Source organism: Rhamphochromis sp. 'chilingali' (assembly GCF_963969265.1).
Source record: "Rhamphochromis sp. 'chilingali' genome assembly, chromosome: 22".
NCBI lineage: Eukaryota > Metazoa > Chordata > Actinopteri > Cichliformes > Cichlidae > Rhamphochromis > Rhamphochromis sp. 'chilingali'.
Window position 1 is genome coordinate 9,775,581 of NC_137950.1, and position 23,789 is coordinate 9,799,369.

Below are 23,789 nucleotides of genomic sequence, written 5' to 3' on the forward strand. Positions count from 1 at the left end.
GACAGGGAGAGGCGTTGAAAGACTGCTCCTACGGAACCTATTGTTTCGGAGGAAAACACGAACACAGTGTACAGTCGAGTCTTAATAGCTTACTTACAGCTGGGCTACACTGCCCATGAGGCTACATTCTTTAGGGCTATGCCTGTAACACTCTGCCTATTGCCTTCATAATAAAACATTTTTTGAACAATAATTTTTAAAAATATATCATCACGTCATTATGCGGGCCGCAACTTGAGGTGACATGGGATTGAGACCCAGGTGTCAGAGTCTCTTAATGCGTGTTTTGTTCTGGTGTGGAATTACCAAAAAAAAAAAAACAGAGGGGACAGCCTAACATATGAAAAAGGAAAAGACCGCCATGAAATCCCTTTATTTCAACAAAGTAACTGTATTCTGAATACCACATTTTTAAACAGTAACTGTAACAGAATACAGTTACTCATATTTTGTATTTTAAATACGTAACGCCGGTACATGTATTCCGTTACTCCCCAACACTGGATTACAGTGATACTTGAACACGGTGACAACTTTGATCAGGGAATTTAAAATTTAAGCACATACCCTGCTTGTCAATGAAAAAGCCACTCCATTTGATGCAAATGTCTGAATCCAAGCAATGCAGCCACTCCAAGATGAACATTTCCAATTCCGCCTAGCAACATTCGGATGGTAGTGTCAGAACTTGGTGTAAATAAATGAAAGCATCCTCCTCGGAACAGCGGTTCACACTGGTGTTGTAATGGTGTGGTAGATATTTTCTTGGCACACTGGGCCACTTAGTAGCAGCTAAACATCATCTAAACACGCAACTTATTTGAATATTGTTGCTGACAGTGTAGGACAATGGATAGATAGATACATGTATGATGAGTAATGAAAGAGAAGCTGTTGTCATATTCAGATTAGAGATACATGGCTTGTGTAGCTGGGATGACCTGCAGTGATCAGTGATTTAAATCAGTATTTTGCATTGTTTTTATTGATTGCTCCTGCTAGAAGAGCTTCCACAAATTTAGCAATTGGATGAACAGGACTGTTAGTTCGACAAGCAGTGACGCCCAACACATTCCCTTCAATTTTCCAAGTCTATAATTGTGTTTATTTTTCCTCACCTTTGAGGTCAAATAATGTCACTGGGGATGATGGTCAGAATGATAATAAGTCCACAGTGTTTGGAAAACCTTTTCAAATATTGATAGTGAGAATGATTAAAATTTCATAATGGCACTGATGGGCTGTGCTAAAACAGAATCACAGGGTGGCTACTGAAGGTGTGATTGTTGACTTAGCATTACTTATTGATCACCACTGACCGACTGTGATGGGCAGCAGTTCACCAGCATTGGCTATAGTGCTGTTAATGCCATCTAAATAATTATGTGGAAAACATTTCATATAAACAACACTAGGGTTGCAATAAATGACAACCTAGACCCCCAAGATAACATTTATAAGCTATCATAGAATTTTATATATTCATACAGCTTGCATCTATGCAGTGAAATATCCTATCTTATTGTATCAGCTATTATAGAAAGTGCTCTTAGTCTAAATAGCATTTCATTCAATTATTGTGCATCTATTTTGTTAAATATTTAGCTTTAGTCATCTACTACTCTTATCATCATTTAGGAAGGTTGAGGTTGTCACTGGTTGGTTTTGGTCAAAAGCACACTTGCTTTAGAAATGGATAGGGTCAAAATGACTTCTCAATCATCGAGCTTTTGCGTAAAAGAGGCCTAAAGGCAAATCTTTTTTTTATTAGCTAAACTACACCACACCCACACAGGTTATCAGAAAGTCTCTAAAGGGGAAATGGCCTTCATTCCCATTGCCTGCAGCAAATTTATTAGTTTTTTCATTTATTGGTTGAAGCTCTATTTCAAAGCTTTAAAAAATAATTGTTGAAGCAATTAGATCAAAATTCAGAAAAGCAGTTGGGATCTGTCCCCACAATCCTAGTGCAGGTGTCTATGCAGTTTTAATTGCACTTTGGCTTGTATGCAGAGTATGATGTGGATCGCACTGGTACAAATGTTCTTAAATTTGCCCAAATAATAAATCGAATGCCTTTAATTGGGAGAAAGGAAAGTAAATTTGCACACAACACACAGGTGTTTTCCTTTGAGGTTTATCCGTCTGTCTTCCACTGTCTTTATCTCTCTCTAACCCCACTCTGCCCCCATTACCCTCCCTTACTCCTCTGTCACTGACAATTAGCACAGAACCATGACTTCATCCACTAATGGCTGTGAGAGGAGCAGACAGGAGAGCAGACTGTGGTGTATGCAATATGGATGACATTTGTCTGACTTCCCCTCTCTTTATCTGAATTTTCTTACTCTGTCCTTTTCCTACGTTAGGGTTGATGCATATGTGCATTTAGGACTCCACTAACTAAACAGCAAGCTAAATCATGCAGTGTAAATCAGCAGGCTTGTGCTCCTACCTGTAATCTACATACCTCCATGCCCCCATTTCTCTATATAAAGAAACGTGTTTACCTAAACGTGACGTGGAGAGAGCCAGAGCTTTATTTAAAACAAGCTTAATTTATGTTACAGCTGCAGATGTACTGCTTCCACACATCTGCTGAGATAATGCTATAAGATATGCAAAACTAGTGTATTTTTGACTGCATAAATAAAAATGATAACACTTCAAATACTGGTGATAAATAAATAAATATATATGACACATAAGCAATATAAGCAGATCACTTGCTGGCGGTACAAATCTTAAAGGTCAGAGACAGTAAGCACGTGTGCCAGATGAACTGAATCAGCTGTTAATCTCTCCATGACAGCCAATAAACCTTTTTCATGGCAGACATTATGACTTGTCACTGTAGCACAGGAGTATTAATAATGGCTCCATTCCCCTCAGGGGGGTTGTCCTGCTTTTGTTCATGCTGTTTCACTGTCGTGGCTTTCTGGGACACTTAATGGAAGTGAGCCATTATGAATTCTGCCGTTACTTTCCATGCTGTGACATGGTGTCACGGTGTCTTCTGAAAGAAAGTCTGTTTCCCTGAGGAAGTCTAGGTGCAAGAGTTAGAGAGTGGAAAGAGTGTGCCGGTGTAGATGCATAGAGGAGTAACATCATCATCATCATAATCATTCTGTCACAAGCAGAAGAGTCCACACTGAGCTGGGCAGCAGCCTGAAGAATGCAACAAGCTGCACAAACCGAGTCGAGGATAATGCTAGTGTGGTAGATTAGTGGTTTTAAAAAATTATTTTAATTTGATACATATTTGTGACGATATGATGAAGAATGGTTTGCGATGGTAACGAATTTTAGACCCAGATCCAAATCCAGAACAACTCTAAATAACAAATTACTTCTAAGTAAGGCCAAGATCTGCCTCAGTTAAAAATGTTGTGTAAATCCACCCATGTTCTTCTGAGTAATAAACAAACTCACCATGATTGAAAGCTACCCCATAATGATTGTTTAACTAGATTGTTTATTTCATTCAAGTTGAAGTAAATCTGCTTAAACAGACAGATATAGAAGACAGTCCAACATTAGCTTTCCTGCCAAAGTCCTATTTATCTTGTACACACTTTAACTAGTGAGTGCTAAAGCTAGTGCAGAGACTAGCTAGTCATTAGCTTGAGATCTGCAGAACACCAGTCTTACTCTACAACACAGTGCCTGCCCATGTAGCTACAACACCTGACATCTAACTGATATTTTAATGTAAGTTGGTTTTAACTAATGAGCTAAACAACAAATAGTTTTCATTCTCTCTTGAAAGCATTGGAAAAAGGAGTGTCCATGCTGCTAACAATCCCAACGACACATTTCATTCATTCGTAATCAACAGCAAAGTATTTATGACCTGTCATGTTATTATGCAGTACTGTGATTGAAGTTTTGAAGGTATATTGAAGTAATGAGCAAGTGAACCAAAGAAGCTTTGTTCAAACCTCCATTGTGCTGCGTGCTCTAACCCTGGTCATAGTTAGCAGCCAGATGGTGAGCATAGTCATTCAGCAAATGGTCTTGGCTGGTTTCCTACTGGTGTCCAAAGACATGCAGTCACCAAGTTAATTGGTGATTATAAATTGTCTATAGGTGTGAATGTGAGTGCCAATGGTTGTCTGTCTCTTTGCATTAGCACTGCAATCTGTCCAGGGTGTACCCTGCCAGTCTCTCTATGGTAGCTGACCCTGATTTGGATAAGCGTTGGATGTGTTTTGTGGATGTGTATATACGCAGCCACAAACTATTGTATCTTCCATTACTATTGAATCTAACTAGAGAAACGAGACAGTCCAGCTTTGTTTGCCAGCTTGTATAAAATAAAGGAGAAGCACTGTGCAATCCAAATTAATTAGATTCTATTTGTGGCCACATTGCTTTGCCTGCTCAGCAGTTGTGTTTCTTTCATTAAGCTGCCTTTGTGTTTGGTTGATTGACGGAGAATGGGGGTTGGGAGACAGCTGAAATAGATGAGGGGAAAAAGCAGGCAAAAACTGAACGACCGGACATCTGTAGATGGATGCGAATGGATTTTCAATAGCACTGACAGTGTCCGTGTGTCCAGGAAGATCGCACAGGACATTTCAAGTTTGACCAGTCTCCAGGTGGCTGGTGGAGGCAGTTAAATAAAGATCATTCCACTGTATACTAGTATGCTGAGTCAATACCAGAGAGAAGGCATCTTAATGAGCCTGTGTGTACGGAGATCTTAATCCAGTCTACTCAGCAGTCTTTGGCTTGTAGTAGAAAGTGAATGACATGAGCCTTAGAGGATATTCCCTGTTTTCAGATGGTATCGAGTCGACTGGACATAGTGAGGCAAATGAGAACATAGTGAAAACAGAATGAATTGCTTTTAAGGTTGTGGGATAGAGGGAAGTAATCTGAGGACTGAAGCTAAAGACGTCATCCTCTTGGCAAAGCAGTTTATTGGTTTTCCAACAAATTATTTTGTTGCAGCAGTTGAAGTAACAACATACTAAGAGTAGTCATAACAGTAACTAAAATAGAGTGATAACAATAATGATAAAAATAACTCATAAAATAATATGTAAGATAAATTATTATTATTATCAGACTGTGCCAGATAACAGTGACATATGGTATCACACATGGTAGTGTGAGGTCTGAAAGAATTCCTGTATTATCCTGTGGCAACGGCGCTGGCGCCGGTCACCTCCTTCTCGTTTACAGCCTCCGTGTTGGTCTCCCAGTTCAGCTTCCACCACATCCTGTCACAGACACGGACCATGTAGCCATCCTCTTCCTTCTGAAGTTGGTTGGCATCTATCTTATTCACATTCAGAAGCAGATGATTCCTCCTGACCACTTCAGAAAATCATCCACAGGGGTTACGAACTCTTCCACCTGCCCATCAGCCACTGCAGAATTGTTTAATTATTTCTGTAGGTGTTGTAATGAAAGTCTGGGGTGTACAAGATGAGCAGGAATGGAAACAGTATAGTCCTCTGAGGTGTTCCCGGACAGACTAATAGTAAAACTACCGGATTTCGGACTTCCTTTTACCGCCTGCTGCTGGATCAGAGTCTTTCTCTTGGACCGTGTACAGAGAGTTAGAGTGGGTCCCCATCTTTCCTGAGTCCTCAGCCTTAACACTGGCTCTCCAAAAGGCTGTGTACAAAGTCCCCTACTGTACACTCTATACACTCATAACTGTGTCAGTACCGCCCCAGACAAAGTTTGCACATGATACCACCATGGTGGGGGTCATCTCTGGGGGCCATGAGAAAGCATACAGAGCTGAGGCTCAGAAGCTGTCAGATTTGTGTGCAGACAACAACTTGGACCTCAATACCACCAAGAGAAAAGAGCTGGTAGTTGACTTCAGAAGGAGGAAGTCTGTGCTGCAGCCCATCAGCATCGATGGGGAGTGCGTGGAAAGAAAAGTGGTATTTGAGAACGAGGTTGTCAGTATTAGTGTGGTCTCTGCTGCCCTCTAGGCCCTAGAAACTGTACAAACACAAAGAAAATGAATGAGAGTCAAGATTTAGGAACACAGTGTGGTATTTATCAGCTTCTTCCTCTCAGCTTTGCACAGAAACTTTCTCTCTCTGTCTTAAATGTTTCTTCTCGCTGGGTATCTTCTTAGAAAATGTATTAGTTGTATTTTAATTGTATTTTGCATATACATTTTTTCATCTGAGTTTTACAATTTTACACCAACTTTAGAAACTACCCTTCCCACGAGGCACCTCAGTATTGTGGCTGTACAGTAACTACGATTGATTCACTGGCTTTTTAACTCTTTAACTGCAGGTAAACGTTAAGAGTTATCTGCCATGCTCACGTGGTTGTCGTGCAAATCCAAAACAGACATTCTGATTAATTTTCCTGATCATGTTCCCACTCAGGTCCACTGCATCCACGTCAAAGAGTTTCTGGACGCACAGCTGCAATCCGTATCAAACTGGGGCTCAGTCTTTAGGAATCCTACATGACTGTTTATCAAAATATCAGATGACTGTTAAAGACGTAGAATCTGCTTTTCTTTTTCTAGCAACAATGACAAGCCCCGAGTTCTTAATATTTTTTATTCAGTGATTAACCCCTGTGCCACTGTTCCTAAGGAGGCTTCCTCTGCACTTTGTGCAAACTTTTTGAAATACTTTGGTGAACAAATCTCCGCTTTAAGGTCTCCACATTCACAGGCAGTGCTAGACCTAGATTCGTCTTCTAAATACAGTTTTTCAGCACATTAAACCTGTTACTTTTTCTATCTTAAAGGCAGTAATCGATCATTTAAGACCCTCTAATTCCCCTCAGGATGTCCTCCCTTCTCGCCTTTTCAAGGAAGCTTTTCACGTTATTGGGCCTAGTATTTTACTTTTATTAAATGCTTCCTTGTGATCAGGTTATGTACCAGCTCTTTTCAAACACGCTGTTGTGCAACCAATTATTAAAAAGCAACTTCAGACTTTTTTAGACACTCGTGGCATTTCTGAAGAGTTCCAGTCTGGCTTTAATCTCATCACAGTACTAAGACGGCTCTTTTAAGAGTTTTAAATAATCTTATTTTAACTGTCGACTCAGGTTGTTCTGCTATTTTAGTCCTTTTAGATTTGACTGCTGCTTTTGACACGGTTGATCATAACATCCTTTTATCGAGATTTGAACACGTTTTTGGTTTTAAAGGCACCGTTGTATCATTTTTTTTAAATCATACCTGTCAGAGAGGTCTTTTTCTGTTGCTGGGGAAAACTCCTCTTCTGCCCCTATTTGTTGTAACACATGGGTCTGTTTTGGGTTCCACTCTGTTCTCTTGATACATGTTAAGGTAAGTTACCTGATACCTTTGGTCCTTTTACTTGTCATCATTCCCACACTGTATGTACTCAGAAATCATTTTAAGATCAAAATCTCCTCTGACAGCAATCATAGGTGTCGTCATAGACCGTGGCATTGGTTGCTATTGACAACAAGATAAAAGCAGGGGGGTATGTTGTATGACCTGAACTGGGTCCTTATGTGATACACTCAGTTTTAGAATTCATATTTAAAGTTAATTGTAGCTAGACTTGCTCAAAGCATCAGTACTAGCTTATTTTAACAGAAAACACTGTCATATGCAAAACTAGATGGAACTAGTGGTGGCGAGAGGTTATAAGATGCACCCCATGTCAGTACGTGGGGTCAAAACAGCCCCATCTGATTTCATTATTTAGATACAATGCAGATAATTACTTGGAGCTACTGAAAACTAAATGATACCAGATTCAAAAGATGGCAAAGAAGCTTTGAATTAATAATGTGGATTGTACTTGGGGTAAATGCTGCAGCTTGAAATCTATAAAAGTATATATTACCATCTGTGCTTGTTTTACTTACCTTGTGGTTTCTATGTGCTCTAGTCATTCCCAGTGTTGGGTAAGTTACTTTAAATTAGTAACTTAGTTACATTACTAGTTACTTCTATCAAAAGTAACTCAGTTACTTCAAGTTACTCGTTACTTTCAGAGTAACTAGTTACTAGGGAAAGTAACTTTGGTTTAACTCAGAATTCTCTTGTTAATGTGTTGCTTCCGTAACTGGATACCCAGCAAGATTGCCAGTCTTCTAGCTTGCTTACTTGCCACAAGTGCACTGTGCCACCTACCAATAGAAAGGAAAAAATAATGTGCACATTTCCACGAGAGAAATCCCACGCCTGATTCTATCCTAGCCATTCTATCCTCGCTTTTTACATCCAACACAAAAACTGCAGTCGTGGTGCTTTCAATTGTACTCAGAACTCAGAAATTCTGCCTTCTGAATAGGAAGATGTAGGTAACACCAGACTGCAGATGAGCTGCTTACAGGGCTGGACTGGGACAAAAAAATCGTCCCGGGTATTTTGACTAGAGACCGGCCGCCATTATAGCAAAAATCATAAAGCCTTTGAATGAAAATAAACACTGTTGTGACAGTGATGTACACTGTTCTGATGGTATATATGTATCAATCTATCAATCGTTTGTTGTAAGACGCAGATAATTATTTTTTTAAAAGTGAGACATTTTAAATGAGAATAAGAAAGTCTTTCCTTGTGCCCCCCTTTCCCTTTTAATGCCCTACATGGACCCCTGGCAACACTTTGCTAGACCCGCCCCTGCACAGTTACCAGCTGTCAGCTACTTAGAAAAGGATCCTGGTGTTATTTGTCTCTCAGAAACAGTTCATAACTTCTCTTCAACTCATTCATGTCACCTAAAAGGTAAACCTGTTTCTCCATCATTGTTCAGCTCTGATGATCCAGTAAGGACATCTCCTGGTTTCATCTTCATGTTTCCATCTCATCACATAACCAAACCAATATCATGACCAGCAGCTTTACAGCTGTGGCTCCAGCAAACATCAGCTGATACTAGAAATTAATATTAAATAAATTCTAACAACAGCTGATCAAGCTTAACCGTGCTGCTGTTGTTTACCGCGACATCCGCTGGTTTCCTCTTTCTGGCGCAAAGTGGGCGATAAACAAACAAGAGAGAAAAGCCGATCAGCTGATCATTGATCAGTTTCATGATTGAAGTAGAAACAGGAGAGGGAGGGTGAGAGGATGAGAGAAGAAGAGGCAGCTGTGCAGCGTAAACACAGAATAACTCCAGCTTTGTGTCTTTTTCATTGTAGCTGAAGTCCGGGACAAACTGTGTTCCTTTTCACCTAAATACGAAACGCGTAATATTTTCTCTGAATACGAGACGATTCCGTTTTTTACGGGACGGTTGGCAACTCTAATAATTAACCTTATGAACAAAATAAAGTTCAACATCAGTAACATAGCACCACCCAGCTGTATAGAAACTCCGTCATGCTAGCTAGCACGCAGTACGAAAAAGTCAGCACAACGAAAATAAACTCCTCCTAAACTTGGTTCATATCTGACCCAGATGGACTGCAGGTTATAACTTCTTACCTGAAGTTCAGTTCACCTGACACTCGGACCAGCGGCCGCTTCGGGTCTCTCCTCTTGCCTCCCTTTTCCTTCGTCCACCTGCTGGCTTCCACCACTTGCTAATGTTATTGAATTTGTGGAAGCTCAGCGATAGCCACCACACGAAGTAACGAATAACGAGCCTATCTGTTGTGATATTTTGATACCATGGTAGCATTTACAGGATATTGTTTTATAGTGATATTATACAGGAAAACTGTTACTCAATAAGGCCCATTTACTAGTTGTTTTTCTCTTTCTCTGTGACCCAAGAATTAATGTGTAAGACTCACAGGCTGGTACCCCAAGGTCGAAAATACCACAGAGACGAGACCACTTCCTTACTCCCATCCTCCCTTCCTTATCCTTTAGAAAAGAGCTTGTTAAAGGCCAGGTGGTTTGTTTCAGAATTCACTAATGAAAGAACTCTGTATTCTATGTCTAGGAGTGTATTTTGCTGGGATGATCATAAATTGTAGCTGAACTGATAAACTACACAAAGGATACTTCTTTGCTCAGAAGGCAGGAAGACGTTTCCTTATTTGGTCTGTACCCGTTTGAACTGAGAACCTGCTGACACACGAACCTTTTTTTCTTCTATATAAACTGTTGTATACTGAATAAACCTTTGAGTTGATTTTGGGAAAGCAACCTGAACAGTCTCTGTATCATTTTGTTCTCCTAACTGCTCCCATCGTCGTAACTAACCCAGCTGAACGGCATACCTGAGCGTTACTTTGAATAATTAGGAATCTTATAAGGAAAGGACAAAACTCTGCTTATCAGTGCTCACGCCTTGGAGGAAACCCGATCCACGGAGAAACCCGGGACGGAGATTTCTTTCACTATCTAAATCCCAGTAACGAGTAACACGTTCCCGGTTTTGGCATAATAACTAGTTACTGTGCTCGTTACCACAATAATAACGTAGTTACTGTAACGCGTTACTTAATAACGCGTTAGTCCCAACACTGGTCATTCCTCGGATCCTTTACTCACCCACTCTGCAATACTCACGTCATCGGACGCTGGTCTTCTCTGTTTAATCTCTGCCGCGACTCATACTCTTCCAGGCTCCGCCTGCCTGCCCTTCTGTCTTCACTATTCAGAATCTCTGGATCGCTCCACCTGGACTCTCTGCTACCGCTCCCACCAGCTGGATACTCACCAGTAGAATTACCTGTCGAAATTCCCCATGATCTCACCAGTGCACCTCTGATATCTCTTCCTCTGCTGCAGTGACTCTGACTATCGTCCCTCGGACCATGACCCCATCTTCGAATCACCCGTAGCTCACGCTTTATGTTTGGAGCTTCAAGTGCAATCCTCGTGTTTTGTAAATAAAGCTTTGTTATTTCGATCAAGTAAAGTGCCGCCGTATGAATCTGCTTTTGGGTCCACTCTCGTGCTCTGCCGTAAAAATACGACCAGAGACAGAGACTTCATCTGCCAGTATTTGTATGAATGCGCTCCGTATTTATGTACATGTCTGTAACTTTACCTAGCAACGTCTCAGTGCTGTGCTGTGGTTGACATCCTGATGGAAGAAGCATGAAAATATTTGTTACGTCAGGCTGGGAAAACCTAATGGAGGACGACTGCTGACTATTAGCAGAGAGTCTGATGGCTACACTCACTGCACGCCTCAGAGGACAGATGCTCATTTGCTGCTGACACATGAAGGTTTTTTTATATTAAGACATATTTTTGGTATGTTAGAAAATTTCTTTCATACCTAAAAATGTAATTCACTGACCGGTGCATGGATAGTTATCTAAAAAAGATTATCAAGAATTGTATCAGGCACCTCCACCTTAAAAATATGAAGACTGAGAGATGACTAAGTCGAGTCTGTGCCTTCAGTTATGTGTGAGTGTCATTAAATGTATCATCCTAGGACAATCAACCATGTCACACCCCCGGCTCAACAGGAAGGGCATATTATGGACATGACACATGACTATGTGTACTATAAAAAGTACATTTATTAAAAAGTGTCTTGTGTCATCAGTTGATTGTTAATGTGTGCAGTCTGTGTATGGGTGTTTCTGTGCTGTGCAAAGCTAACAAAATTCAAACAAAACCAAAGTAACAAAAATTGTTCCAAATGAGCCACTCTCCTAATCCAAAAATCCTGGAAGTGGATATGGAGGCCTGAGGGCCATCACACACATTTATTTAGAATCAAACAGTTGAAATCACAAGTAAAAATACACAGTAGAAATCAGTGCAGACAGCTGTGCTTAAAAAGGTCAAAGAAAAATGACGTCGATTTGACTTGACCTGGATTTTCTCTTTCTGTAAAGAAATCTAATTAAAATAAAAAAAACAAGAAAATAATAATAAGGAGAAAACACCCCTGTTTTGTAAAATCTTATAATTTATGTAAATTGAGGCATTAAGTGTCTTAAAGATGAACATCATTAACACAGTTTTGGATTTATCTGACATCAGAAGGACAGAACCCCCTGATTTAATCTGCCATAATGCTTTGTGTTATGTTGTCACGGTAACATTAAGTTTAAAAAAAATCAAGAACAGAAACTGAACTAAGCAAATTTAAAGGACAACAACAAGACTGATAAGTGGAAGACAGGAGCTTTTGAAGAGGAAAAACCTTTCTGGATTACTCTTAACTTTGGAAATTTTACCAATACAAGTCAAGGTGGAAACAGGGAGGAAGGAGTCAGGATTACATCTGAAGACAGGACACATTAACGTACAGGATAAGGAGAGAGAAAAACAGCAAAAAAGAGAGACCAGAGCAAATCATGAAGTCAAAGAGACGGACGGCAAAACTGTGAGTAACATAACACACTAAGAGCGCTGAAAATTAATAGATAGTTCAAGTTCAAAGTATCTTAATCCTGGTTAGCTGCAGTTACATTAAGAGTAGAGAAATATTTTGGACTGATTAAATTAAATATTAAATTTGATAAGGTCAGGGTCAAAAGCTTCAGATTTATGTGTTCAAGTGGTCTGAAAAGACACAAAAACAGGAAAATGAAAAGCTTGTTGTGGAAAACTTATTGTGGCATATGAAAAGTATTCAATGTGGGAAACAAGAAAAATCTAAAAAATTTTGAATACCTGACTTTGATTATTGATCGAAAAGTGCAACCTTGGAAAGAAAAAACATGGGATGATCGGTACAATATTGTGGGAAAGTGTTTGGTTTCTTGGGAAGAGAAACCAAACACTTTTGGAGAGTGTTGATGTCTTTGTGAATAAGTTTCTTGTATGACTAGTTGGGATTTAACACGACAAACTGACAGTAGTTAACACAATGTACCACTGAAACACAGCAGGTATTATTGCTGAAACTGGGCCTCTGTATACCTATGTAGATATTCCACTGAACCTCATTCATCAACTGTGATCAATGTCACTTTTAAACATTCATATTTCTTGACATTTCTGATTAATTTAACAAAAGTATGAACATGAATTTCAGTGTTTTTAGAAAATCAGATGTTTCTAATGCACTTCAAGCTTTTGAGCTGCAGTGTAGATGCAATGATAGTGTATGGCTCTTGATTATAGCAGATGATATAGGAGCATGAGGACAGGGAGAGACTGTGAAAACGTTATGAGCTGTCTTGCTGCAGAGAAAGTGGAGTCTGTCATCCTTGAAATGCTACCAAGATAGGCAGCTGGCAGGATTGAATGATGTTCTGCCTCTGTGGTCCAGTACAGACATAGGCTTTAAGCAACCATGAGCCACTGATAAGCGTGACAGATTAGGAAGCATGCAGAAAGTGGACTAGTACCTATGAGCCACTTATAGGAGAGAATAAATGAGCACGCAATAAAGTGGACTTGTTAGGGAGAGTTTCCCATCAGCCTTGAAACACTTGAAGTCACTTTTTAAAGAAGGACACAGTTTAAAAATGTAACCTTGGATTGGAAGTGAGGAGAAAATCCTGATCAGATACAGACAGATACATGCATACAATACACACTACTGCTCAACAGTTTGAAAAGTCCTTGTTTAAAAGACAAATTTCCGTTGGTTTACATGTAATATTACATGAGGTTTAACAGTAATGTTTGCACAGATGTTGTTTTTTACATAAATCAGTTATGTTGTTTTAGAAAATCTCTACACAGTAATACAGGGGCCCACTTTTCAGTAACAATGACTCCTGTATTTACAGGTCACATGGTGGTACTTAATGCAAATGTATCAGGTCAGATGGTTAATATATGATTCGAATCATCTTACTGACAAGCAGAGCTGAAAACTACTCTGCAGCTTAAAAAACACTAAATTTGGTTAGTTGGGGTCTGGAAATTCAACTTTATGGGTTCAATCAGTCTGAAAGTGAACGAAAGAAAAAACTTTTTTTTTCTAAGAACTGGTTTGATGAAATATGATTATAGGAAATGAAATTTATTCTATACATAAAAGTGAAAAAACAGTTGAAGGTGTTGAACATCTGGGTGTGCCACTGTTGTTATAGAAAAGCTCAAACTTGGTTTAATCAGGTTACAAAGTGAAAATGGGATGATCTGACATGAATGTTGCAGATTGTGCTGTGTTTTGAATCTGCACAATGATTTTGGTCTATGCTTATGTCTTGACTGACAAGTTCAGGATTTCACATGAGAAACTGACAGTAGTTAACACAATGTACCACTGAAACACAGCAGATACCTGTCAGGAGACCCAGGGCTCATTTTTGGCGCATTGAATATTATTAATGTTTTGGTCTTTCCAGATCGCTTACAGTATGACTGTTCATTGGTGTGATCTGCTCTTTGTCCCCACACTTTCGTGTGTGTGTGTGTGTGTGTGTGTGTGTGTGTGTGTGTGTGTGTGTGTGTGTGTGTGTGTGTGTGTGTGTGTGTGTGTGAGAGAGAGAGAGAGAGAGACAGACAGACAGACAAAGAATAAGATTTTCATGCCACATCAAGCCTGGAGAGTCTCCCTCCTTTGAGCCAGACATACCTGAGGATCGTCACTCACCTGTTGCTGATCTGCATAGTCACGGAGTCCTACTTAAGAGAGCAGTGGAGCGGCAGTCGGCGCTGGTTCTTTACACCAGAACTTCAGTTAGTTCTCTGGCTCGTATTATCATGTTTTCAATCATTCTCTTGCTGAAATGGTGAAGGTGTTTTTGCCGGCCGGTGGCGGGGACTGTACTCATTGTGGCATTGTTTCCCGGTTGTTTGTAGAAAGGTGTGAAGGGAGCAGCGCACTATAGTACAGAAGCAACGACTAAGACAAAACACTTCACGAATCATGGCACCTGGATTGGGACATGCTGTGGATTTTTGGCACTGTTTGATACGTTTTCATTGTAAATAAATGCACTTTCTCCAACCAGAAAGTCTTGCGTTTGGGTCCTCCTTCAGCCAACATTTACAGTATTATTGCTGAAACTGGGCCTCTGTATACCTATGTAGATATTCCACTGAACCTCATTCATCAACTGTGATCAATGTCACTTTTAAACATTCATATTTCTTGACATTTCTGATTAATTTAACAAAAATATGAACATGAATTTCAGTGTTTTTAGAAAATCAGATGTTTCTAATGCACTTCAAGCTTTTGAGCTGCAGTGTAGATGCAATGATAGTGTATGGCTCTTGATTATAGCAGATGATATAGGAGTATGAGGACAGGGAGAGACTGTTAAAATGTTATGAGCTGTCTTGCTGCAGAGAAAGTGGAGTCTGTCATCCTTGAAATGCTACCAAGATAGGCAGCTGGCAGGATTGAATGATGCTCTGCCTCTGTGGTCCAGTACAGACAAAGGCTTTAAGCAAATTGCAAAAGGTCAAGACCCTGAACTATCAACTGAGAATCCAAAAGGAAACGAGAAATTCGAACTGTGAACTATGAATTTAGCTATCTTGGGTCTATGATTTAAATGAGAACCTACAACTAGGACTTACCACAAAAACACTTCTAACAAGAGAAACGTTAATTCTCTAGGGGATTTTGGCTTGAGGCAGGGAAGGCGGGCACGGGCACCAGGAAATGCAATCGGGAGTCTCGGCGCACTGCAAGTAAAGGAGAAGTGTTTCAATGATAAAATCCCAGTGATCCAGAAAGGGACAAACAAGACAATCTTTGCAGGTGGAGGACTAACAAGAGGGGGAGGTTTGGAAATCCGGCTGTACATGGTTGAAATTACATTAAAAGCCACTTGATTTGACTTGATACTGCCTAACAGAAGCATTTATAATGTAAACAGAATTGGTCTTAGCACTGAACCCTGTGGAACTCCATAATTAACCTCAGTGTGTGAAGACTCTCCATTTACATGAACAAACATGAGTCTGTTGGATAGATGTGATACAAACCACTGCAGCGCAGTACCTGTAATACCTACAGCATGCTCTCATCGCTCTAACAGAATATTATGGTCAACAGTATCGAACGCTGCACTGAGGTCTAGCAGGACAAGCACAGAGATGAGTCCACTGTCAGAGGCCATAAGAAGATCATTTGTAACCTTCACTAAAGCTGTTTCTGTGCTGTGATGAGCTCTGAAACCTGACTGAAACTCTTCAAATAAACCATTCCTCTGCAGATGATCTGTTAGCTGTTTGACAAGAATTTTTGCACCTTGGACGTAGGTGAAGTTGTATTTTTGATATGAAAGGAAGGTTAGAGATTGGCCTTTAAATAGCTAAGATAGCTAGGTCTAGAGATGGCTTTTTAAGTAACAGTTTAAATAGTGCGAGCTTGAAGGCCTTTGGTACATAGCCGATTATTAGACATAGGTTGATCATTTTTAAGAATGAAGCATTAATTAATGGTAGGAGTTCTTTGAGCAGTTTTGTAGGAATGGGGTCTAAAAGACACGTTGATGGTTTGGAGGAAGTAATTATTGAAGTTAACTCAGAAAGATCCGTTTGAGAAAAAGAATATCAACGGTGCTGAAAGAAGCTGTAGACAATGTCACACTGTGAGATGATTATGAGTATTTTTTTTTTACTCTAATGATGAGAATTTTATTTGTGAAGAAGTTCATGAAGTCATTACTAGTTAACGTTAAAGGAATGTTTGGCTCAACAGAGCTCTGACTTTTTGTCAGCCTGGCTACAGTGCTGAAGAGAAACCTGGGGTTGTTCTTATTTTATTCTATCAGTGATGAATAGTAAGATGTTCTAGCTTTCTGGAGGGCTTTCTTAAAAGGCAACAAACTATTTCTCCAGGCTAAATGATCTTCTAAATTTATGACACGTCATTTCCTCTCCAGCTTACAAGTTATCTGGTTTAGGCTACGTGTTTGATAACAGTGAGTGGATTACATTCTTAAACATAGTTACAGCGCTTTCAGAAAGACATGTACTGTGATGAAGTCTACTCCCCACTGCTGTGTAATCAATTATTTTAAATTTAAATGTTATCAAGAAATGATCAGACAGGAGAGGGAAACACTGTTAAATGTTCAGTTTCTATGCCATATGTTAAAACAAGATCTAGAGTGTGATTAAAGTGGTGGGTTGGTTCTTTTACATTTTGAGAGAAGCCAATTGAGTCTAATAACAGACTAAATGCCATGTTGAGGCTGTCATTTTTAGCATCTACATGGATGGTAAAATCACCCACAAAATTTTTTTTATCTGAGATGAGCACTACATCCGATAAAAAGTCTGAGAAATCAGAGAGAAACTCTGTGTAAGGCCCAGGTGGACGATAGATGATAACAAGTAAGACTGGTTTCTGAGTTTTACAGCTGGGGTGGACAAGGCTAAGCATCAGGCTTTCAAAGGGATTAAAAGTCTGTCTGGGTCTTTGGTTGATTAATAGGCTGGTGTGGAAAATTGCTGCCCCTGCCCCCCCCGGCCTGTGCTTCAAGGTTTCTGATAGTTAGAATGACTTGGGTGTGCTGATTCATTTAAACTAACATAATCGCCCTGCTGTAACCAGGTTTCTGTAAGGCAGAGTAAATTGATTTGTTGATCAATTATTAAGTCATGTACTAACAGTGACTTGGAAGAGAGAGACCTAATATTTAATAATCACATTTCACTGTTTTACTCTTTGGTGCTGTTGAGGATACTGTATTGTTCGTTCTTTGTGATTTTTTTAAAAAGTTTTTAAAGTGTTTAAGTCATTTTTTTTGCTGGTTTTTAGTTTGTTTTTCGTCTGTTTGGGAGCTGAAACAGTCTCTAAGGGGATGGGGTTTTGGGGGGATAACAGGAGGAGAGAAGCTGCAGCGAGGTGTGTAAGACTGCAACTCTGCCTCCTGGTCCCAAATTTGGATAGTCATATTTTGGGGAGTTTAATAAATTTAGCCAGATTTCTAGAAATAAGAGCTGCTCCATCCAAAGTGGGATGGATGCCGTCTCTCCTAACAAGACCAGGTTTCCTCTAGAAAGTTTCTCAATTATCTACAAAGCCCATATTGTTTTTTGACCTTCCTCGAATTTGAAGGATGGGTCGGGTGTGTCCTTCGTGGCCCACCATATCCCAGAATTCATAGCGTGGCCCAGCCAATTTCAGTTTCCAACAATGGCGGCCGCTACTAAGTTTTAAAATTACTCTTATTAATCTTTCTGGGTCACAAAATCAACTTTTAACATATTTTCAGGCGAGAAGGTGTGTAAACTTCAAATATCTGCTTGGTTTATCAAGACATCACATATTTGCAAAGGTGCGCCGATGTTTTCGGAGACGTCTGTTACCCGCCCGCTTGATAGCTAGCCGGGGGGTTCAATGGTCACTCGAGCCGGCGAGAGCAGCGGACTCCCGGCTTCATCGTTTTCAGACTCCCGCTGTCTTTCGCTACTCAGATTAAACCCGGCCCACGTAGACCGCGAAGGCCGGGTCCTCCGAAGGATGCAGCCGACGTTTTGGGACACAGCTTATATTTCTTAAGGGAGTGAGTTCCAAAGCCGAGTAGCGGAGCGACTGAAAGCTCTCTGCCCTAAAGTGGTAAGGAAAGCAGAAGGAACAACAAGATGAGTGGCAGATAAAGATCTGAGAGAGCGGAATTTAGATAAATCTTCGATCGCTAACAGCGTGACTCTGAAGTGCGGTACTGTATGTTTGTAACACAACAATGTCGACAAAATGTTTTGCACCGAGAATGAATGAAACCAAAGGCAACCACGGGTGCCTTTGGTTTCATTCTGTAATACTGGACTTATTTTTCTACGAAGGTTTGAACTTTGAGAATGTTTAAACAAGAGAGAAAAGTGTTAAAATATCCATGCCTGTCTGAGAAAAATGTGTGTAGTGAAGGGTTTTGCAGCCTTAAAATCTCTATAATAATTATAAAAACTAAAGTTGGCTACTTTGCAGATTTCACCTATCGCAGGTTATTTTTGGAACGTAACTCCCGCAATAAATGAAGGACCACTGTACTTAGTTTTTCATACAATGCTTCTCCATTTTGGCTCAGTTGTTGTTAAATAAATAATGACAGTGTAATCTGATGATTATTGTTTTTTGAGGTTGTAGTTACCTAATTTGAAGATCTGCTATGATACCTGATACAAACCTTAGCACTAAAATAGGGTGTCCTTTCTTTTTGCTATGACTCTAAAATGTCTGAAAAATTAAATAAAATGTGTCTCATTATTATCCAAAATATCCAAATCCAGCTCATTATTTCAACCCTGTAGTGCTGGATTGTTTATGTATGTAATTTAACATCCTCACGTATATATCAGGGGTACAGGGGACGGTGACAGGAAGGATGAAGGACCCAAATGCAGGACTCACAGACACAGAGTGATCAACACAAAAAGGCAGCTTTATTGTGTTGTAAAAACATTCTATAAAATAAACTTGAGAAAACCAAAACCAAGTAAAACAGGAAACAAGAGACATCAAAACAGGAGGCCACAACAGTCCACAATAGGGGGGGGAACAGTTCTGGTGGTCACCCGCCTGGCTCCAGTGCCAAAACAGTTCAGGAGACTGACTGCGTGGGAGGCGGCGGTGAAGCAGGTGGCGTGGTTGAGCAAGCAGTGGCACGGCAGCCGCAGGCGGTTGAGTAGGTGGCACCATGGCAGCTACAAGCGGTTGAGCAAGCGGTTCCACAGAAGGTGGTGCGGTTAAGTAGGTGGCAGCACGGCAGGAGCAGGCGGTTCCAAAGGCGGTGGTGTGGTTGAGCAGGTGGCGGTGTGGCAGGAGCAGGGGCTGAGCAGGTGGCGGCACGGCAACTGTGAACGGTTGAGCAGGAAGTGATGTGGCAGCCGCTGGCAATCAAGCAGGTGGCGGTGCTGCAGCCGCAGGCCGCCTGCAGGCAGTCGCAAAGATGGTTCCACAGGCAGTTCCTGCTGGAGGCGGCACGGTTGGGCAAGCAGTGGTGCGGCACCTTCAGGCAGTTGAGCAGGTGGCGGCGCAGCAGGGGCAGGTGGCTGAGCAGGTGGCGGCATGTCAACTGCGAGTGGTTGAGCAGGAGGTTTTCGCGGCAGCCACAGGTGGTTGAGCAGGTGGCGGTGCAGCAGCCACAGGGAGCTCAGCAGGCAGTTGCACAGACAGTTCCACAGACAGTTTCTGCCGGCGGCAGCACGGTTGGGCAAGCAGTGGTGTGGCAGCCGCAGGCTGTTGAGCAGGTGGTGGCGCGGCATCTGCAGGTGGTTGAGCAGGCCATTCAGATGCAGTTCCAGCAGGCAGCGGCGCGGTTGGGCAAGCAGTGGCGCGGCAGCCACAGATGGTAGAGCAGGTGGCGCCGCGGCAGCTGCATGCGGTTGAGCAGGCGATTGAGCAGGCGGTTCCACAGACGTTGGTGTAGTTGAGTAGGTGGCAGCATGGCAGGAGCAGGCGGTTCCACTGGTGGTTCCCGCAGCTCATTCCTGCAGGTGGTTGCGCGGTGCGGAGGAGGTCCCCATTTCAGGCTGTTTGCTAGGTTCGTGTGATGGCTGCGTCGTTCTATCGTGTGGCTGCGGCAGCTACAGGATGAAGGACCAAATGCAGGACTCACAAACACGGAGGAATAACCACAAAAAGGCAGCTTTACTGAGCTATAAAAACATTTTATAAGGTAACAACGCAACAACGGACAGAGGAAAACACAGGGCTTAAATACACAAGAGAGTAAAAAGGGAATGGGAAACAGGAAGGAAACACAGTTGGGACTAATCTGATAAAACAAGACAGGGAGGAAACAAAACTGAAAACACTGAGCATGGGACACAAGACTGTCAAAGTAAAACAGGAAACAAGAGACATACACAAAGACGCAGACTTGACACAGTGACATGACTGACTAGGGAACCTGAAACATGGAGACATGAGTAACTAACCATGGAACACAGGGAAAGCACAGTGACAGAAAATTAAACACTAGGAATTATAAATATAACACAAGCAGAAAACAATAAAGAAAACATAAACCATGAAAAACAACAAATCAAAGAATATAACTTCATCTAAAAAACACAAAACACTGAGTCACAGACCCAGCACCATGACACAAATGTTTAGAACACACAGAAGAATTGCTTATCACAGCATTGCTCACTAAGACAACAATGCAGTGTTTTTTAAACTCTCAAAATATGATTGTGAATATTTTGATGTGGAAAGTGGGATTATCCCCATTAGCAGCATCTCCTCCTCTCTGGCGCACTGAGGATGAGGTTGATCACACAGTCTGATGTGCATATGCGCTGCATTTGTCACACTGTATTCACAAATGAGTCGCTCCATTGGACCTTAGGGTTACCAAATCTCACTTTAACCCCTGAACACAAGGATAACCTAATGAGGTCTTTGCCATCATTGATCGATAACCCCACCCATAGCCAACACCTTAACCCTGTGCTTTGGAGAAATGAAAGAAATATTTATTGTTGGAAATTTTTAATTTTTGATGCGAGTCACATAGAATAATTATTTTTATTGTCCCCTGATTACCAAAGACTTGACTTAGACCTCACAGAGTTAACCTAAGCGGCTGATCCTGCAAGTGGCAGTAATACTCCCGAGCTTGCCATTAGACAGTCCATACAGCAAGGGGCGCACTACGTTTCTCTTCACGTACAAATTGACCCCTGACCTCCTGTCGTCATCCGACCCTGAGTCTCACGTTTTCCTACTGTGACCTCAGACAGTCAGCACACTTCCGAGCTTTACCTTTAGCAGCAGGTAAAACCTCAGAAACACATTATTCTGGCCGCAGTGACTCTCATTGTTCTGATTTAGTCGCGGATTTAACAGGAAGGAAAAAATGGCCGGAGTCGAGGAACTGTCCCCCGCTACGAGTTCGGTGTCTGTACGGCCCCCAGAGGACGAGATTGACGACGACGAAGATGAAGATGTAATTCCCTTATTATTCATGGGCTCTTGAAAAAAGATTGAATGAAAATGGGACTTTAGCAGTGTGTTGCACTGTTTTGTTTGCTGTGTTAGTTCCCCTGCCTAAATAGGGCAACACCAAAGCTAACTAGCTAGCTACCTACCTGAGGTATACGGTCTGTCTAACAATGCTGCAAGCTAAAAACCAGTTTCACTGTACACGAATGTATTTCATGTTCCCACTTAGATGTTAGCTAATTTTCCTGTATGTTCTTACTCATTAGAGATGCTTCTTTATTTTCTAATGCACGGCTCAAATGTTTGCTTTTTGTGGTCGTCCATAAGCTGGATGAGACGCTGATGGAGAGATTGTGGGGCCTGACTGAGATGTTTCCTGAAACGATGCGCACAGCTGCAGAGGTGTCTGCACACTGCTCAGTCTCATTGATTAAAAAGTTCTACAGGTATGTCTCTCCCCGTCTGTTGCTTTTCATTAGTAATTGCACGAATGTGTTTGTTAAGAGGCCACAGTAAAGGATATAACAGGTACAAATTCTTTGCTCGTGCCAATTAAGTCAACTCTTAACTTAAATCTGTTGGTTCAAGTATGCATTGGGTAAATGCTACAACATTATAAAGAATGGAAAAACACCAAATCACAGATTTACATATAGCAAAATGCAATATCCATCCATGGATTTTCTACAGCTTACAGGGTCTGGGGGTGAACTAATATTATTCCAGTCTTTGCATATTAGAGTCTAACTAAAAGGAGTATTAGAGTAACTAAAGGGTACCGTATAACACATTTTAAACTGCAGGTACTAATCAGGTTGGTGTTCTGTTACAGTTTTTCCCGCTCTGCGCTCTGGGTCGGCACTACCTCCTTCATGATCCTGGTGCTGCCTGTTGTGTTTGAGACAGAAAGACTACAGCTGGAGCAGCAGCAGCTACAACAGCAGAGACAGGTGAGTGTTATGGGGCACTTGAGCGTTAATTGGTAGTTGTTCAGGGGAAAAGCATTTACTGGGAAATTTCAGTGTGCAGCCTGAATAATCAATTCTTCCCCCTTTAGATCCTGTTGGGACCTAACACTGGAATGTCCGGTGGGATGCCGGGCATGATGCCTCCTGCACCCGGCAAGATGTGAGGGGGCAGGAAGGGCCGACAGGAGCCTGAGATCTGCTGTTGGAGAGGCAGCAGAGTCACTCGGAAGGAGAGACAAGAGAGAAGAGCGAAGACCTGAAGTTTAAAGAAAAAAAGGCAGAGGCTGTATGTCAGCAGCGTTCAGCTCACTCCAGCAATATTGTGGAGGAGGATGTGATGTGTGTCCAACACTTCCCTCTCGCTGTCTCTCCTTACTCCCAGGATCATGCAGAGACTGATTTCCAGAAGCACAGCTTCTGTTATTTTTCTTTTTTGGGTTCTTTTTTTTCCTTTTTTTTTTTAAATACTTATATCAGCATAAATAATTTCTTCATAGGGGATATCAGTTGAAGTTGGATACAGTGAAAAGAGAAGTGTGGAGGTTAGCGGTGGTATAGCTCGGTGTTTGTAGTCAGAAGAATGGTACTCTCATTGGTAGTTCAGTTCATCTTCATATGCTTATTGGTTCCCCTTGCATGTGAAGAATGAAGTTAGAATATCTGATCATATGTGACAAGTTTTATTAAATTATAAGATTGGTGTCTACATTGACCACGTGCTGTGGTTCCGTCTTTGTCTCAGATCACCAGTGTACTATATGTGTATAGTATGTCAGAGTGTAATGCCTCTCGCTTTGAACTTTCCACAGTTATTGGTTTTATCGTGTCCTCCTGGTTAAATGACGCTGATGTGTCCAGTCTTAATTGAATGTAATTTAGTTTTCCTCTGTTGTCATTCATATGACAGTATTTTATAATCTCCACTGAGCAACCCCATGATTTTGTTTTGTGTTCAACATTACTGCCACAATTAAAACACCAAATCAAATAGAAAGCCTTGTGTCTACTTTCACCTTGTTTTTGTGTGTAAGATCAAATATTTTGAGGTGTTTGTCAAATGTATTAAATAATCAACAAGAGGTATCGTTGAAATTATCGTCATTCATTTATTTTTGTAATCATCATAGAGTCTGTATTTATTTCACCACATTTTGATCATAAA

General features: G+C 41.1%; 1 protein-coding gene across 1 annotated transcript; it reads left to right on the forward strand.

Annotated features, from left to right (window-relative positions):
* The first annotated feature begins 21,409 nt into the window (after positions 1 to 21,409).
* tomm22 (translocase of outer mitochondrial membrane 22 homolog (yeast)) lies at positions 21,410 to 23,706 on the forward strand. Its single transcript, XM_080873469.1, has 4 exons — positions 21,410 to 21,663; positions 21,987 to 22,105; positions 22,492 to 22,609; positions 22,717 to 23,706. The coding sequence occupies exons 1-4, from the start codon at positions 21,574 to 21,576 to the stop codon at positions 22,789 to 22,791; spliced, it is 402 nt and encodes a 133-aa protein (XP_080729595.1). The 5' UTR covers positions 21,410 to 21,573; the 3' UTR covers positions 22,792 to 23,706.
* Positions 23,707 to 23,789: the final 83 nt, after the last annotated feature.

What these genes read in the sequence shown, in the direction of transcription:
- tomm22 (XM_080873469.1), top strand. Translation starts at nt 21,574, where the DNA reads ATGGCCGGAGTCGAGGAACTGTCCCCCGCTACGAGTTCGGTGTCTGTA. An exon ending in ACGACGACGAAGATGAAGAT is followed by an intron (nt 21,664 to 21,986) that starts GTAATTCCCTTA and finishes GTCGTCCATAAG; the next exon opens with CTGGATGAGACGCTGATGGA. An exon ending in TTGATTAAAAAGTTCTACAG is followed by an intron (nt 22,106 to 22,491) that starts GTATGTCTCTCC and finishes GTTCTGTTACAG; the next exon opens with TTTTTCCCGCTCTGCGCTCT.